This window comes from Mustela nigripes, chromosome 1 (assembly GCF_022355385.1).
Source record: "Mustela nigripes isolate SB6536 chromosome 1, MUSNIG.SB6536, whole genome shotgun sequence".
NCBI lineage: Eukaryota > Metazoa > Chordata > Mammalia > Carnivora > Mustelidae > Mustela > Mustela nigripes.
The window spans coordinates 58,389,003-58,407,653 of NC_081557.1; the positions used below are offsets into that span (position 1 = coordinate 58,389,003).

General features: G+C 40.1%; 2 protein-coding genes across 2 annotated transcripts in view; one reads left to right on the forward strand and one right to left on the reverse strand.

Annotated features, from left to right (window-relative positions):
- Positions 1-11,582, forward strand: part of ANKRD42 (ankyrin repeat domain 42) — a gene marked incomplete at its 5' end in the record, with an annotated part of 57,461 nt that extends 45,879 nt beyond the window's left edge. The window contains 3 exons of the mRNA XM_059400415.1: positions 3,975-4,101; positions 6,539-6,680; positions 10,451-11,582. Coding sequence (XP_059256398.1) covers positions 3,975-4,101; positions 6,539-6,680; positions 10,451-10,540 — 359 coding nt within the window. The remainder of the gene's footprint in view (positions 1-3,974; positions 4,102-6,538; positions 6,681-10,450) is intronic.
- Positions 11,583-14,265: 2,683 nt separating this feature from the next.
- Positions 14,266-18,651, reverse strand: part of CCDC90B (coiled-coil domain containing 90B) — a 37,393-nt gene continuing 33,007 nt past the window's right edge. Inside the window, exon 9 of the mRNA XM_059411927.1 lies at positions 14,266-14,574. Within this exon, the coding sequence (XP_059267910.1) occupies positions 14,519-14,574 (56 nt within the window). The 3' untranslated portion in view covers positions 14,266-14,518. The remainder of the gene's footprint in view (positions 14,575-18,651) is intronic.

Sequence of the window (18,651 nt, forward strand, 5' to 3'; positions counted from 1 at the left end):
ATTTGTTGAAGAGGATGTCTTTTTCCTTATTATATATTCTTACTCCTTTCCTGTAGATTAATTAATGACCATAAGGACATGGTTTATTTCTGGGCTTTCTATTTTGTTCTATTGTCTATTTTTGTGCAAGATTTGATTTCTACACCTTAGTGGTATATCTTGAAATCTGGAATTCTGATGCCTCTAGCTTTGTTCTTTCTTAAGAACAAAGATTCTACTCAGGATCTTACATACTTAACATACAAGTTTTAGGGTTATTTGTTCTAGTGCTGTGAAAAATAATAACAGCTTGTTTTTAAGAGGATTTAGTTTTTAAAAATATTTTATTTATTTATTTGATGGAAGAGACAGCAAGAGAACATAAGCCGGGGGGAGTAGGAGATGGAGAAGCAGGCTTCCTGCTGAGCAGGGAGCTGGATGCGGGGCTTAATCCTAGGACCCTGGGATCATGACCTGAGCCAAAGGCAGACACTTATTTTTTAAAGTCCTTTTTCCTTTTTGCCCTTCACCTTGGGTGCTCTCCTTTATCCTGTCTCCCGGATTATTGATCTGTGTTCTCTAACGTTGATCCTCTCTAGTGTTTTTTTTTTTTTTTTTTTAATCTTGTTTATTATATTCTTCAACTCTGATTGGTTCTTCTTTATATTTTCTCTGTTTGTTAAAGGTGTCACCGAGTTCATCCACTCTTCAGTCTGATGGGCATCTTTATGTCAATATTCTGAACAATTTATCAAGTGGATTATTTGTCCTCATTTCGTTTAGTTTTTTTCTACAGTTTTATCTTGTTCTTTAATTTGACTCATTCTCTTCTGTCTCATTTTGCTCGGCTTTCTATGTTTGTTTCTATGAATAAGGCAGAACAGCTACTTCTCTTAAACTTGAAGGAATGGCCTTATGTAGGGATGTCCCTTGTGTTGTCTGGTGACTTTGGCTGGCTGGCTGGAGGTCCTAGAGCACTCTGCTGGGGCTGCCCTGGTGGCATGGGCAGAGTAGGGGTTGGTGCAGGGCAGGGTATTCCTGGGGCTCCAGTTGCAGAGGGCATGCTGGCTGGACAGCTGACGCTCAGCTGAGTGTGGCTCAGGGCTCTCTGCATTGAGGGCACCTTGGCAGGACAGGTAGACCTCAAGTGGGTGCAAATCAGGATGCCCCAAGGTACTCTGTCCAGGGGGTTCCTCGGTTGAGCGGCTGAAGCTGAGGTGGATGCAGGCCGAGGGGTTCCTTGCACTGTGCTGGGGATTCTCAAGCAAGTCATCCTGATCCAGCGTGGTATGGGTCTTGATGTTCTAGAGCACTTTGAGTCTGTGTCACACTGGTGAGGTGGCTGGAGCTATAGTGAGTGTGGACCAGAGTGTCCTGGTGGGCACCACCCTGGAGCCCACCGTGGTGGGGCTGGTGTGGGCTAGGGGCCCAGGGTTACTGAGGGGACAGGCTGGCTATGGCTGTCTGTTTGACGTCTGTTTGGATTCTAATTCTGCTTGCTCCTTTAAACTTTGCCTTTTTTTCTGTGCCTCTGGGCAGATGAATCTGCTCATTGTTCCTCAGTAGGTAGTCCCTTCCCTCTGTAGTTCACAACATCAGGAATGAGGATTCCCTTCACAGTGTCTGTCTCTCTTGCTGTTCTCTATGTGGTCTCTCCATCTTTGTGCAGAAGCTGTTCAGTCAGCCTTCGGTTCTTACTCAGGAGCAACTGCTCTATAAATAGGTGTAAATCTAGTGTGTCTGTGGAGGAGGTGAGTTTAGGGTCTTTCATCGCCATCTTGGACTGGAATCTTGCAAAATTTTAAAATTTTGATGAAGTTTGATTTATCTACTTTTTATTTTCTTATTTGTGCTTAAGTTACTTTTTGGTGATTCTATTGAGAATTAGCAAGGACTTAGGACCCCAGAAAATGAGTGGTTGATTTGTAGACTTTCAGTTTACTTTTGAAATTATTTGAGTAAGAAATGTTTTAAGGGGATCGTTGTCAGTGAATCACAAAATTTTGAAAAGATGTTTTAGAAAAGAGCAAAGATGGGACTAGAGCAGTATCCTATTGTGGTATGTTTGATAAAATTCTATTCTTAGCCCCTTGCTGTACAGTGAAGCTCACTGATAGCTGCCTAGGGTGTTTGCAGATGGTGAAGGTATGAAATCATGTGCTGTCTTCTTGTCCCAATTTAATTTTATTCCAGAGCAAAACCCAAAGGACAAGATGGCCTCTTCTTGGGATAATAGGTTTTGTCAGAGCACCTACAGCAGACTGGATTTCTTGTCATTCCAGAATTCCTGGAACTGTGCCTTAATTCAAACCATTCTTTAGTAAATTATATTTAAGGCTATGGCATCATAGAGCCCTATTTCCATTTGAAGTTTGACTCTTGACTCAACATTCCTCTCACATGTCATCCAGCATCCATTTAGTCAGCTTCAGTGGCAAGATACTCATTATTTCTCAGGGGTCCCATTTTCATCTAACAGTGTTTGTCAGGATTAAAATGTATAAGGAAATTAGTATAGTGTCCACAAATACAGGATAGCTCTTACTGTTTCTGCTGAAAAGTTTTTCCTTTGTTGAGTTAAAATGTCTCTTCCTGGAGCTAATCTGATTTAATCCTACCTTTTACCTCTTATGACTCTGTAGAATAGCTCTTTCAAAACATAGCCTTCAAATATTAGAGAATTAATATTATTATTATTATTTTTTTAAAAGATTTATTTATTTGACAGACAGAGATCACAAGTAGACAGAGAGGCAGGCAGAGAGAGAGAGAGAGGGAGGAGGAAGCAGGCTCCTCACTGAGCAGAGAGCCCGATGGGGCTCGATCCCAGGACCCTGAGATCATGACCTGAGCCAAAGGCAGAGGCTTCAACCCCCTGAGCCACCCAGGCACCCCGAGAATTAATATTATTTTTTAAAGAATGATTATATAAGCTAAATAGGCACAGTTCTTTTGATCTCTTCTTCTGTAACTTTTTTTTTTTTAATTGCCTCTACTTGGTTGTTAGTGGTTACAGTGGTTCCCAAACCTGTCTGCACATCAAAAATTGTCTAAGGGACTTTTACTAAGTACCAGTAATGCCTGAACATGTAGGTCTGGTACGGGACACAAATGTACATTTTTAAAGAGTACCCCAGTTGATTCTGATATATGCAGTTTGGAACCTGCAGCTCTATAGCCTACTGAGAGATAAATCACAGTGTTAAGGGTTAGGAAGAAGAGGCTGTGACTTGCTAACCTGGTCCCATAAAGGAGGGTTTCTCAACTCCTGCACTATTGATATTTTGGGCCAGATGCTTATTTGTTGAGGGGAAATCTCCTTTGTGTTTTAAGATTTTAGTAGCATTCCAAGCCTCTAGATGCCACTAGTCTAATTCTCTCCATCCCCCAAGTGTGACAAGCAAAAATGTCTCCAGATGTTGCCACATGTCTTTGGAGGAGAAAATCATCCCAAGTTAAGAGCCATTGCCGCAAAGAATAGGAAAATTCTAGTTTTGGTAGTTGGATAATAGCTAAAAGCAGCTCTCAATAATTCTTTCCCCCAGTGTTCTCTCGCATAAATAGATATTACAAGTGATTAATCATAAAATTGTGGGCTGGGTTAGATCTGGCTTATTTTAAATGTATCAACCATATTCCAGTTTTTCTAATTTTCTTATATATAGTAGACTATGCGTGGTCTTTTAATGCACCATGAATCATAAGAAACTGCAGTCTTCTTTAAACCTTCCTGTTTATAGTATTAATAGCTGTATCAATTTGATACATCCTCTAATAGCAGGAAAAGAGTCCTCCACGTAGGTCTTTCAGTGCCTGTTTATTCTGATATTTTGTTACTGATATTTCCCCTTCTGTGTATATGCCACCTTCCTTCCACCTCCTGCCTAGAGCACTCAGCACCGGCTCTAGCAGAAGCATATACTCAGGACCAGCATCCTATGAGCACACGAGCTGTTGTCGGTCTAATCTAGGTCTGTATTCAATTTGTCTTGCAGTGAGAGCTTATAAGAAAATTGTTGAATTGAGACACATGCTGGAAATTGCTGAGAGCAACTTTAAACACCTGGGAGGGATAACAGAAGAAGATCTAAAGCAGAAGAAAAACCAGCTTGAGTCTGAAAAGTAATGTCCTCAAAACTCAAATGGTTTGTTTTAGTTACCTTTCTAAATGCTGTGTGAAGGTTTGTTGACGAACAACTTGTTTTTCCATCCTTAGCAAAGAATGTAAGGTTCTCTCCAGTTTTTCTCTTAAGGCCCCAGACAGAGAAGATGTTAAGATTATTTTTAACTGTGGTAAAATATACTGTTAAGAGGTAAATGTATCCTCTTAACCATTTTTAAGTGTACAATTCAGTAGTGTTAAGTACTTCTACAGTTTTGTACAACCAATCTCCTGAACTCTCTTCAGCTTGTAAAACTGACACTCTAGAGTTAAGACTTTTAAAAAAATCTATTTATTTTAGAGAGTGAGTGAGCCTGAGCAGGGGGAGAGGGAGAGGGAGAACCGCAAGCAGATTAACTGCTAAGCCCGGGGCCCGACATGGGGCTCAGTCCCAGGACCCTGAGCTCATGACCTGAGTGGAAATGAAGAGGCAGATGCTCAACTGGTTGAGCTACCCAGGCGCCCCAAGACTTTTTTTTTTTTTTTGAAACCATGGCTATTTTGAGCTTTTCAACCAACCGCCTCTAACCATTCCTGTCCAGTTGGACAGGAAGGGTGGGGGGGGGGAGCCAGAATTTGAACCTGAGTCTCTTGGACTCCAAACCTGTTATCTAAGATGACTATGATTCGGAACTTTTAATTCTAATGATAGCATTTCACTGTGAAGTGGTTATACTATTGATGTGATTTTGAACAGATTCTTTTTTCAAGATCGCTTTGCCTCTGAGCCAGAATGTACTTTCACGTCAGCTGAGACTGAAGTGTGTCTTCTGAGTGAGCTTTATTACTCTCTAGCATTGGTTCTCCACTTCATGTTGAGTACATCTTAAGATATATTCTTTAGGTACAAATTCCTGCTTTTAGGTCTGTTTGTCAAGAAAAACTGGGTAAGTATTGGTTTGAGGGATATCCTCTTGATTTTGTTGTTATCTGTTAGTTAGATCAGAGTCAAAATACAACAAAGCATTGTTGTATTACTGTGTCCTGGGAATGACTTTCCCCTTCTTATTTCCTGAATTCTGGGCTTGCACAGTGGGCATTCTTCTTCCCTATTCTCAGTCTCAGCCGCACACACTTCCATACCGGAGCTACTGCCGAATGCTCTTAAATCGCCCTCCTGGGAACCTGACATCCCACCCAGATTGCCTTGGGAATCCTCTTCCCCCCACCCTCCAGCAATAAGGCAGTGCTTGTTTATTCTGATATTTTGTTACTGATATTTCCCCTTCTGTGTGTATGCCACCTTCCTTCCATCTGGTTCAAGTCACATCATCTCTTGTCTGGATTTAGTTTAACATCTTCTTGATATGTCTCCCAGCTTCCTGTCCCTGCCCCCTAATTCCCACTCCCCCATTCCCTGCAGTCTGTTCTCAACACGGTGTCCAGAATAATCATGTTAAAACTTAGGTACAGTAAATCTCACATACCTTTGACTGAAAGAAGCCAGGCACTCAAAAATATGTAGTACACAATTTCATTTATAAGCATAGGCAAAACTAACCTAACATGATAGATACTCAGAATGTGATTCCTATGGCAAACAGAGGTTGCCTGGGAGAGGCATGGGGGACCTTTCTGAGGCAATTGACATATTCTATATCTTGGTCGTGGTGGTGTTCACAGGCTTTACATGTTAATCAAAACTCATGTTCAGCTGACATTTGTGTATTTTACTAATAGTAACTTACAAACCATTTAAAAACTACAAAAGCAAAAGTGAAGAAATCTCAGATCATGCCAATTCTTCGCTCAGACTCGCTGGTGGCTTCCCTGTTCGCTCAGAGAGCCTGAGTCCTTGCTGTGACTTCTAAGGCCCTGCTTTTCTGGCTCCCTTTGGCCTCTCCCAACCTATTGCTCTTCCTTTAAACTACCGCAGCCACATTGGCTTCTGCTTTTCTTCCAGTTCGCCAGGCATACTTCCGCCTTAGGGTCTTTACCCTTGCTCTTCCCGCTGTCTGGAATGCTCTTCCCCTCCTTATTTCCCTTAGGACTCTGTTCAGAAGACCCCTTCTCAGTAAGGCGTTCCCTGGCCACTGTGTGCAAAGTGTTAGTCCTCTGCTCGACAGCATCTGATATCAATCACTTTTTCTTGCTTTTTTTTCTCCCGTAGCATTTTTCACCTTCCCCATAGTATATATTTGTTCATTTGTGCTCTTTCTTCCTCCACTGCTCAGGTAGGCCCCAGGAGGGCGCATTGGGCCTGTTTTGTTCATTGCCATATCACTGGTGTCTAGATCAGTATTGGCTTGTAGTAGACTCCCCATTCATACTTGTCAAGTAAATTATTTCTTTGTTTTATTTGCTGTACATGCAATGCCTGGATGCTTTTCACTATGGCCAAATTAATTGTTAGCTGATACTGGAGATTGAGAACAACTTTTTTTTTTTTTCCGACAGGACTATCAAGGAGCTGCAGGACCAGCTGGAGTACGAACGGCTTCGTAGAGAAAAATTAGAAGGTCAGCTGGATGAGTGTCGTGCAGAGGTGGATCAGCTCAGGGAGACACTGGAAAGGATTCAGGTCCCCAGCTTTGCTGTGGTTGGTGTCCTCCTTAGCACATTTCTCTCTCTCAAGAAGTATAGAAGAGTAGCTAAGAGCATAAGCTTTGGACTAGGACTCTTTGGGTTTGGTTCTTGGCCACAACCTTTTTTAGTTTGGACAAGTCATTTCATCTCTTGGCCGTACTTTTAAACTGGAGATAATGATTTATACTTTGTAAAGTGTTGTAAAGACTAAAGGAATATATCTCTCTACATGGCTATATCTTTATGTGTAATATGTGATCTGTACACACACATACATATGTATCTATCCATATAGGTACCAGTTAGAACATCATCCTCATTCATAAGTGTACAGTGTTACTGAGACATAGAAGGAAAAAATACTTTTTTTTAAAAAAGATTTTATTTATTTGACAGAGATCACAAGTAGGCAGAGAGGCAGGCAGAGAAAGAGGAAGGGAAGCAGGCTCCCCGCTGAGCAGAGTTCCCAATGCGGGGCTCGATCCTAGGACCCTGGGACCATGACCTGAGCCAAAGGCAGAGGCTTTAATCCACTGAGCCACCCAGATGCCCCAAGCTTTTTACTTTTTGTTAAGATTTTATTTATTTATTTGACAGAGATAGTGAGAGAGGGAATACAAGCAGGGGGAGTGGGAGAGGCAGAAGCAGGCCTTTGGCTGAGTGGGGCTTGATCCCAGGACCCTGGGATCATGACCTGAGCTGAGGGCAGACGCTTAATGACTGAGCCACCCAGGCGCTGGAAAAAATAATTTTCTAATAAGCAGACTGATAAGAATTCCCAGACAGTTAAACTATGTATATTTTAACATTCTAAATAGCCAAAATAAAGTATAATAGAGTCCATGTAAGATAGCTTTAGCTCATCAAAAAAAGTTTTTAGTATATGTGATGCCCAAATAAGCATATCCTCAAAAGAAGTTTGAAGAGTAGAAAGGAGCCAGGGTGGGAGTTGTCGGTGCATCCCTTTATTCAGATTACAGAGTAATGAAAGCTAACTCTTGTTAACACTTCACCTCTACAAAGTTCTTTCAGGTGTTATCATATGTCATTTGATCTGCCCTCATTTAACATGTGAGGAAACCGAGGCTTAGAGAGGTTGAGTGACTTGTCTAAATTCACACAGCTAGTAATGGTGGGACCAGTGTTTAATTTTTGGCTTTTGACCCCATAGCCTTAGCTCTTCTCATAATTTATAGCTAGAAATATGAATTTGAAATTCAGAATATAGCTCTGAAATACAGAAAGATGCTTTCGAGTGACAGGAAGGACAACTCTGTAGAAGGAAGCTGAAAAGGAATGAACATGGAAAACAGATACAAAAAACAAATATTGAAAAGCAGGTGGAGTATAGAGAATATAGTGGAAACAGCAGGAAACCCCCAGCGGTGCTTGTATTCAGGCCGCCTTGTCTCAGAGTAGACAGGCAGAGAGCACCCTGGGGATACACTGTGATCCTCATTCTCTCCTGTGAGTGAAGACAGCCTTGATGTGGCCCTTGGGGAAGCTCATGTGACACAGCGTAGGGCTTCAGGTACACCTCATATTTTCCTTCCATACGGACATGTTTTCTTCAGTCATCACGGGTGAGTTAATTCTGTTCCGGACCCGTATCACCTTGAACCTGTTTACTGAAAAGCACTTCCTGGCTCCTTATATTTTGCACAAACTTATCATTAGTCTCTAATAGCTACCTTTAAAATATTAAAATAGTCTGTGTGCTTGTTGTAAAATGTTAAAAACAGGGCAGTTGTTCCCTTCCACACCAAGTCCCGGTCTCCGGAGGAAGCTATGGGGAACCGTTTGGCAGGCCTCATTTTCTACAATGTTCGATTCATTTACAAACACGTATGTGTGTTTGTCTGCATGTACAAATTCAAATGCTTTCGCCATGTTTCAGTATTTCACCAGTCCTTAATTTCCCAAGAGGTGTAATTAATTATAATAACCCATTCTCTTGTTTTGTGGTGCTCACCTTGTACCACACTTAGCCCCCCGGGGGAGTTTTGCACAGACAGGCCAGCCCTCGCAGTCACAGGCTGTCAGCTAGAAGACTAGGGGACCCTTTCTTCCGTTAATGACCGCTGACAGTCCCAGCCTGGTCATTGCCTTGTCACTCTGGGGCAGGCACTCTGCCGACCCTGCCACCACAACAGGAACTGTGTTGTTTTGTCTCGCTCCTAGATGCCTCAGAGAGTACCCGAGCCTCACCTTCTTCTGAGTCCTTGCACATTGATTTGCCTGCCTAGAATACTGATGCTTTTTAGTGAATGTTTAAAATATTTTCTTACCCTCAAGTGTCTGTTTTCAGGGTTGGGTTTGAGTCCATACTCTCCAGCACATCCTCCTTCAAAAATTTGCTCTCTACCAGCAGTGTGTAGGTTTTCAGGAGAGCTGACTCGAGGGCTCTGTCCTCTGGGCCCACTGTTTATTTGCAGCCCTGCTCAAGGTTAATTGAATTTTTGTGAATGAGCGAATGTTGCCGACATCTAATGACAGCTGCAGTCCTGGTACTGCTTTTCTGAAAAAGTTTCTGAGTCTCAATTTCTTCTTTAAAAGGGGGAAAGCACTTACCTCACGAGATTGTATTGATGTTAAATGAAATACTGTGTGGAAATACTGAGGTATTTTTTATCTGGTAGTACTCATAGTATTTCTATTCCCCCTTCGGCATATCCTTTTCTCCTTTTTCCTTCCTTTCATTTTCTATATTCAAGTTGAATAAATATGGTCAGTAGATAAGTAAATGTGTAGAGCCCAGTGCTTCTGAGAGTAGGAGGAGTTAGTTTATTTGGGAGTCTAAATATATAAAGTAGAAGTTCAAATGAACTTTCCATTCAGTGATCATTTCTATCTTCAAGAAAGTCTGCCTTAATCTCCTGCCACCTTCTGGTCAGGACCTATGATTACATTCAGCTGTACCTTAAAGACTCTGCCCTGCAAAACAATCTGAGAATAGTATAATTTCTATCCAGGAAACAATTTCTCAGGGTAGTCTCCTAGGATAGTCTGACGTATATAATTCACTTAACTGATATTATTGATAATAATAACTATTACTGTTTTGATAACTATTTTTGTAGCCCAAGGGTGTGGGCAGGAACAGCTTGGGGAATAAGTTCAGGGGTCTGCCCAGCCCTGCCCAGGGTCTTGTGCCTTGTGCTGTTCTTGGAGCCCCTGCATTCAGCTCTGTCCAGACCAGCTGGGTGTGGGGAGAATTAGTCATAAAGGATTAACATCCAGTGAGCATCTATTGTATTTCTAGCCCTCTCTTGCTCCTTCCCATGCCATTCGTTAAGTGAGCCCTCTGTGCTGGGTGTCGATGATACTGCGATGAATGTGAAGTATTTGGAAACAGTGGCAGACAGAGTAGGTGGTAGAGGGATGTTGTGTAAACGGAGGAACCAAGAAACGTGATTCCTAGAACGATGGGGCTTGCAACGATTCCAGGCTCTCTAACACTGCCCAAGTCAGAGAGCAGTAAACTGAGAAGTGCTAGGCTAAGATAAAAGCAGAAATCACTAGGCGTTCTCTTTTGGGGATGGGATATTTTGGGTACAGACAGGACTGGCTGATTTCTCTAGGTGTCCTCTAGTCTGTGAGGCAGCACAGAATATATGTACTGTCCCTCAGATTGGAAAATTTACACAGAATCCTAAAAGAAATGGAGTCCAGAGTTGAAAATAATAGCATGGCTCAATTTTTCCTGTGGAACAGATAATGGAGAAAGATGAAATTGTGTCTAGAGTAGTTATCTCATGTGGCCCTCTTTTCCTTTGTTTTTAGGAAGATGACTCTTCTTGTGAGTCAAGCAAAGAGAAGAAGCGAATTAAGAAAAAGGTGTCTTCTGGGGGAGTTTTTGTGAGAAGATACTAATCAGTGGAATAACTTTAAATAAACTTGCTTTATTTTTCTTGTAAATTGATATAAATGTAAATCTATACAAATTCTCCTCAGAGTTCGTCTTATGTACGATTCCAATTCTGAAGGCAGAGATATGTTATAGTATCAAAGGGATTGCTAAAATTCTATGCACTCAGCTGGGCTCCCCCTCCCAGAATATTTTTTAATATATTTATGTAGACAAGGCTCTACATTTATGAGGAATTAATTTTACAAGTATTAACAAAAACTTTATAAGTCTAGTAATCGAAAGAAATATAGACATTAAAAATTATTTTTTATTTTCTAGAGTATTATTTTTTAAACTTTTCAAATGACTTAAACATCTGGAGTTGGGAGAAAATGCAAAATAAGATGAGTAAAAGGGTATCTTTACACTAACAACCAAATGCCTCTGGAAAGTTTTATATAAAATATAACTATGCTCTTGTAAAAGAAAAAAAAACCCGTATGTTTGCTAAAAATACTGATTTAAATCTGTTTTAGGATTCAATCCATTTTTCTGTCTTGCAAGCTTTGTAAGAAAGCAATATAAATATGAGGCCGACTGGACAGGATAATAGACACATGGCTTATTATTCTCTCTTCCCTCCCCCTGCTGTTGCAGACTAAAAAACAACAGGATTTTGTTTCAGTTCTGACTTCATGCCCTCCTTTCTAACTCTACCCACTTCCTCCTCAATGTAGCCAATTTGTGACTTGGGCGGTTGTCTGGATCTGCCTCCCTGTGAAAGGCAGCAGCCTTCTCTCCACGCACCAGACTGCCCACCCTCTGGGCTCTGGCATGTACTTTCCCTGAAAAGCCATTCTGACGCCGCATCATTGGGACCAGTTTGCCCAGACATGAGCGTGTTTGCACGCAAGACTAGTTCGGGCTGGTCAGGGGTCTGTAAGCAAGTTTTTAAAAATGCCTTATCGATTCTTTTTGATAACCTTTATAATCAGTATTGTTACTTTCTCTGTAGTTTGCAAGAGGCCTTCGATCTGTAATAAAACATTTATTTGGTACTTAGTATGGGTTAGTCCTGTGCCCAGTCCTGTCCATGTATTATCTTGTAATTCTCAGCACAGCAGTAGGAGATAGGTAGAGTTTACAGATGGGATTTGTGCAGAATCACGCGGCACAGTGGAGCCAGGATTCTAACCTTAGTGGGGCAAGTCCAGAGTCTGCAATCTTAACTACAGGAATCCCCAAATCCAGTTTCTCACCTCCTGGGATTACACACAGCCTACCATCCAGCCTGGTGACCCTAAAGTGAATCTAGGCCCCCTCTCCAGTCTCTCTACCAGTGCAGTAGGAAATAACTAGAAGAGTGTTGTCACAGAAGCATGCACCCTTGAAGGAAGAGGTTCTCTGGTTGTCCCCCAGTGCCTTTTCTCCTTTTTCCACAGAGTTAGGAACTACCTGGGCTTGTGGCTGCCCAGGATAAAAGCTGACATCCCAGTCTCTCTTGCAGCTAAGACACCAAGTTGTGGCCAATAGGGTGTGAACAAAAAGTGTGTTTATAACCTCGGGGTCATGACCTTAAAGGGAAGGGGCTTGCCCACATCTTGTCCCTTTCCACTTCTGGAATGTGAATATGGTGGTGAGTCACTGGACCCTGTGAATGAGGGCAACACCAGGGACAGCAGAAGAAGAAGATAAAAAGGATCCTGTGCCTGGATACCTGGAGCTGACACACTAGCCTGGGAATGCGTATACCTAGACGGTAGGTAAGTGAGAATGTAAACCTCTTTGTTCTTAAACCATTATTATTCTGGGTCAATTACAGCCACTGAATCAAAATTGTAATACAACCCTGAAATTATATATATTTAGTCATAAATTACATATATGTATTATTGTCCGGTTATGCAGGTGTTATATAACATCCTGTTGTGTGTCCTGTTATGTGGTATTTCCCCACCACAACCAATTCTTGGATTTTCTGGACACCATTTGGGTGTTCCAACATTTCAGTTCTGACACTAACTTCCCAGTTAGCGTCCAACTCCACAGGTTGAGCTCAGTCCCAAAAGAATGTCGCCACTTCAGACACCCTTTTGCAAGTCCCACTTTGTCACGGATACTTCTGACTAATCAGCAGTTCAGGAAACCCCCTCCTCAGGTTCCAGTTGGTTGGAATGACCAGTATAATAGAAAGGATACATCCCAGGAACAGCCAAATGGAGGAGATGCAGATGGCAAAGTGTGAGTGAGAGGTGCATGGGGCTTCCACCCTCCAAGCACCCTGATGTGTTCCTTGGATTGGCCAGTGGGAACTGAACTCAACCTTCAGCTCCTCTCCTGTCTTCTTCCTTTCCCAGCAGTTGCGTTGGGAGGTCAGGGAGGCTGAGAGTTCCAGTCTATAATCACGCCTTGGTCTATCTGGCAACCAGTCCCCAGTCTGAAATTATAGAAGGGCTCCTGGCCGCATGTCCTCTCAGCATACAGAATACACACTTACTATTCAGGAAATCTGGAGGATTTTAGGAGTTTTGTGCCAAGAGAACAGAAGCTTGTAACTACCCCTATCAAGAAAGTGCAAGGGTTTTAGGAGATCGTGCCAGAAATTGGGGACAAAGACCAAATATATATAGATCTCTATATATTTCCACATTATGTTTTTTACACAAAAATTGGAGTGAAGATGTTATCTAACATCAAATGTTTTTCCTCATGCCTTAGTTGTTTGTTCATCTCTTGACACACAGGCTTCAACTTGTAGGTGATGAGAGCACTGAGTAAGAAAGAGCCTGCCTGGCATATGATGACTGTGTGGCTTGTCTGCTGTACAGCCTTGGCAACCACGGTTGTAGGAAGTTACAACTGGGTGGCCTTAACTTCATTTAGCTTGTTTTTTTCAGCTGTAAAATAAGGATATTACCACCCACCTAAGAGGACTGCTTTGAAAAAAGAAAAGGTGAGCTAATATAGATTATTTAGCATATTCCCTCTTGTATAGTCAATGGCAGCTCTTATTCAACAACAACAATCACTAAGTTCAGCGTTGGTGACCACTGCTTTTTCCATTGCTTGTTTTTTTTTCTTTATATTAAAAAAATTACATACTGTTAAATATTCATGTATCTAAATTCTTGAAGACTGACAAAAATAGGAATTATAAACTTTGATCTGTTTTTCAAATACAGTGAAGGATTTTTACTGACTCTTCACTGGTCCCTATATAATCCTGCTTGGTCTACTTAGTCACCAAGTAGAAGTTTATTGAATTTAAGTGAATCATTAAAAAAAAAAAACAAAAAAAACACCTCTTCATTTTATGTAATAAATTTAAGATGGGTCCCTAAGAAGCAGGGATAAACTGGTATTTGTAAATTCAAAAATTTTTAAGTATATGTAATAATCAGAGCTCAAGTCATAGCAACTTGAAGATTTCACACCAGGTGTCCTACAGTTGCACTAGGGCACACATTATTTTAAAATTCCTTGTTTTAATTTACTGCCAAGAAACCCAGTCTCCATATATGGTAAGTTGCCTTGAAAATCCAAGCAACTTTGTTAGAACAAGATTTTATTTTCTATGAAAAAGTAACTGTGCAGCAGTTACCAGGGAAGCTGAATACAATAACAAGTATGTAGGCTTGGGAGTAGTTTTTAAATTTGCAGCAGACATCAAAGAAATCCTAAATGATACACATTTGTTCAAGCAAACACAAGAGAACTCTGGATCAGTTTCTATGAACCATGAAAAGGGTAAAGACAAAAAGCCTCTTTATCTCAATCAGGTTTTGAATGATAGCTTTTTAACATAATAAAATAAATAAAGGCACACAAAACACCAACTCAAAGCGTATCTTCCCACTTAAAAATATTTTTTAGTCCATATGTACTCTGAATAATCTTGCTGTATTGAGTATCTGCTGCAACTTCCATGTTCAGAGTAAACGTAGCCTGGCGTAGTGTTCTCAAGTCTGCGGCAGCAGCGGCATACTGTCATAGTTTCTCAACTATTTCCAGATTCTGTAAAATCCCAATGCTATTGCCAGGCAAGTAAACACTGAGGCTGTGAAAAGATACCATGTTATGGATCACGCATTTGATACTATTTTGCAGAGACAAACACAATACTGTCATCTTCAAATTAAACGAAGAGCACAGAACCAAGGAAATCCCACCAATTTTCTACCTTCAGTGTTTTGTTCCCAGAAAAATTATGCTAGGGGTAAAGTATATCCTTTAGGGCACAATAAATACCAATTTTAAAAAGCTTCCTATACTTTAAACGAGAATAAGGATGACAGTTTACAAATTATGTCAGTTAGAATCTATAATAGTGCTTCAAGTCATTAGCATTACATTAACCATGACTACTTTTAAGTAATTATGCAATCTAATTTTAGATCTTATAAGTGAGAAAACCTTACCTGTATTAAGAAATGATGTAGTTAAGCTAATAAAATAGACATCCATATCATCCATAAAAGTATGCCTTTCAGTACATTTAAAAACAATTTCATGATTATAAAAAATTTATAAGTGAAATTTTAATGAAAATCCTCTAAAAAATTACAGGTAGAAGAAAAGGCTTTTAAAGTAGTTAATATGCCACTGCTCTTTTATATATGGACATTTTGAAAACTTTTGGTTCTCCTTTAAGAAACTGAATCTGCGTGAAGCTTTTAGGGACTCCCTAGTTTCTAGTTTGTTTAAACAGCCTTGACTTTTAAAATAGAGAACCAGAGATAAAGGGCAAATTTTTATGACTAAAGATTCAAGAAACAGCCTTCCATAGTAAAGCGACTGTAATTTAAACACATAATTCCACACATTATCCTATTTGATCTTAATAACTAATTGAAATTTGGTTAATGACAAGGTCCTTATTTATTTTTTCATTTCCTTAATTTTAAGAAATGGGATTAGGTCTAAATCACAGAGGGAGGCTGGATATTGAGGAAAAAGAAGTAACATTTAAGTTTCTTGTCGGTTACACACTCTGGTCAATTATCCATTCATCCATTTGATCCTGATACTCTTTACCATGTTCCATGGCAGTGTGCTGAGCAATTACATACATTACCTTATTTAACCACAGTTAAACCATGTAAGATTGGTGATATTATCCCCTTGTAGAGAGAAGGCAACAAGTCCAAAGTTACAAACTGCTGGCAAGTGGTGGAACAAGGACTCAACATTATGTGTACCTGAGTCCAGAGTTATTGTTTAAAAACCATTCTGTTAATCTTATCCCTTGCCCAAACTGAAGGATTCAATCTGATTTGTCATTTCTTGAGCCATATAGTGCTGTGTAGGTGATTAACTTCTCTGTTAACCCAGACAGCTGATAAATTTTCTTTGCCTACCAAATAAACACTTATTTACTGTGGAGGCGGCATTTCAATCATTTTTAGAATATATAACACAATGGTTACTATATTGAAGTTTCTGTTGTGAGTGGTTACCACGTCTCATTGGTGTTCTTTTGCTACCCAGGTTGCTTTCCCCTTTATCTTTCATGGCCTGTCAAGGACACATCCCTGCATAGGATGCTCAGGTGAGCATGTACATGTTACCTCATCAGTACTCTGTAATGTTAGCTTGTCTTCTTACTTGTCTGTTTGGAACAGAATCTGCTGCATTAACTATACAGATCACAGGGAATGACCATTATCTTACAGCTCTTATCTTCTTGGCAATAGTGACTTGGGTCAAAGAGTGGTGTCTGACTCAAATAGGGCCATTCACACGCCTTCCCAGGGATTTTCTGAATTGGAAATAAGGAAAGCGGTAATTTTTCTTCATTGCTGAAACTTGAATCATGAGTCTAGAAGCTACTAACAGTCATGTTTCCGATGGAGGGAAAAAGATGGCATAAGAGAATAAGGCAGATATTCAGAGACAAGATACAGAGTAAACTGTGATTCCAATTATCTCTGAGGTCAAGCTCTATCTATCTGTGCCCTTCCATAATTCAATATGTAAACTAATACATTAACCAAACTGATTACAATTTATAATTTTATAGGGATTTCTTTTCTAAGGAAATCCCAAGATCTTGAAAAGCTGGGGCTTTATTAGTATCTTTTTTTATTTTCCCTCTCTGCTCTTGATTAAATTCAGTATGTGTATAAGTGGAATATTACTGTTTTCTTGGCAACATCTCAGGTATTCTACATGCAATGGATCCACTCATGATGTTAATTTACCACCAAGAGTATGGGATTTTAATTTCCTAAAAGGCTTAACAGTAACAGCAGCAATAACAGATTTGAAGGATAAGGTAGAAGAAAGAAAATGCCTTCAGAATGGCTTTATGAAAAAAGGAAAGGAAGTAAACTCAGAAAAAGTATTTTTGTAAACAATGATGTATTAAATTCTTTTGTCACTGCCACTGAATTCTATTCAATTCTGCCTTACATTCAGCCACTACTGAAAGAAAGCTTTCTGGAGACCACCATCTTCAAACTGAGGGTAAAAGGGACTTTAAGAGACCGGTCTAGGTAGACACTCCAGGGTCAGGTCAGTGGAATCTGAGGCTCCTCCTAACCTGGGCTGCTCTGAGATCTACTTTGAAAATGGGAATGAATACTGCAAACTGGGCTATTTTGTAACTTGTGAATCACCAGTGAACTGAAGATCTCTGGTTCCAGAGACTTTGCTAGAATAGTGGTTTTCAAAACTTACTTTAGCCTTAGAACTCTTTTTCAAATGAATCTTCAACAGAAGCTAGGTATTTTAAAAAGATAAAATATGTTAAAAGATTCAAGTTGAAGAGAGGAAGGGAGGTATTATGAGCTGAAGGCTGGGGGCTCCACATTTACTCTCAGAGGCTGCCCAGAAAACCACTGACAGTATAATCAGTTTTATTTTGGACAGTTCAGTAATATAAACCATTTTAGATGTGCATATCTTTTGGTCCCCCAACTTTAGATGTTCCTGAACAATTATATAGAACTACTAGCATAAGGGCACAATGATATGTGTGTGTGTGTGCACATGCCTCACACAGGACTGTTGGGTATAATATCATTTCTAATAATGAGAAATCAGGAGCACAATGTTTGCTAACAGAGGTCTGGAGAAATTAGAGCATTTTCATACAATGGAATACTTTCTACTAAAAAGATACATATGTACAGATTTGCAAAGATAAAACATTTGGTTAAATTTGAAAAAGCTGTAGTCTGTATAATACAAATCCAGTTATTATTTGTAATAATCTGCAATACTTATATGCAGAAAACAAAGCCTAAAAAGAAATATATTCTAACAGTAAAACATAACTTTTTATAAAAAGAAAGAAAGCACTATGAAAGTAGGCCACTCTTCTCATTCCTTTGGGTTCTGTAACTGGGTCAGGTCACATGGTACTTGAGGAGCTCAGTATGTGACAATCTAATTTTTGGGTCTCTAATATTTGTGCTCAGCTGGATTCAAAGTAAAAGGTAATTTTCCCCCTATTCTTGCCATGGTTTTTGCCACTGTTTTAGTGACCTTTCTCTGTAAGTCCCCTAAAGTCCTTATGGAAGAACATAGGAATAAAAGTAAAATTTTCATTTTGTTTCCATTATGGAACAACCAATTTATCTCTGTATCACTTCGTACTTGTATTTATGTATTTCTTTGATATCCATATGCCTTTTCCTATTAGTAGGTTGCAGAGTCCCCCATTAAACTTATATCCTAAACTTAGTGCTGTTAAACTTCTATTCTTCCAGCACTGCCCAGTGATAAAGGAAACGTGTTCTAGATCCTCTTTTTTTTCTTTTGTGCTCCATGGTTACCCTGGGAGATAGGAGCCAACAGGTCTCAATATCAAATGACAACAATTATTTTCTCTGACAAAACATTAAAAGGAAAACCAGGGGCCCCAAATAGGATCACTTAGGCCAAGTCCCCAGACTGGAGCTTAGTATCTGACTGTAGTTTGAACCTTAGTGTGGTCTTAACCAGTCAGCCAGGAGTTTTGTGGACCAGCAATAAGTCTGCCACATAAGTCCTCTCCATCCCCCACAAGATGATGTAATCTGCAAAAGATTCCGGGCTCTTCCACTAGGGGAAAGTGACTGCTTGGAATAATCCTTTTGCTAATAACCCACTTGCTCCTCTCTCCTTTTTACCTTTTTTTCCCTTAAGTTTT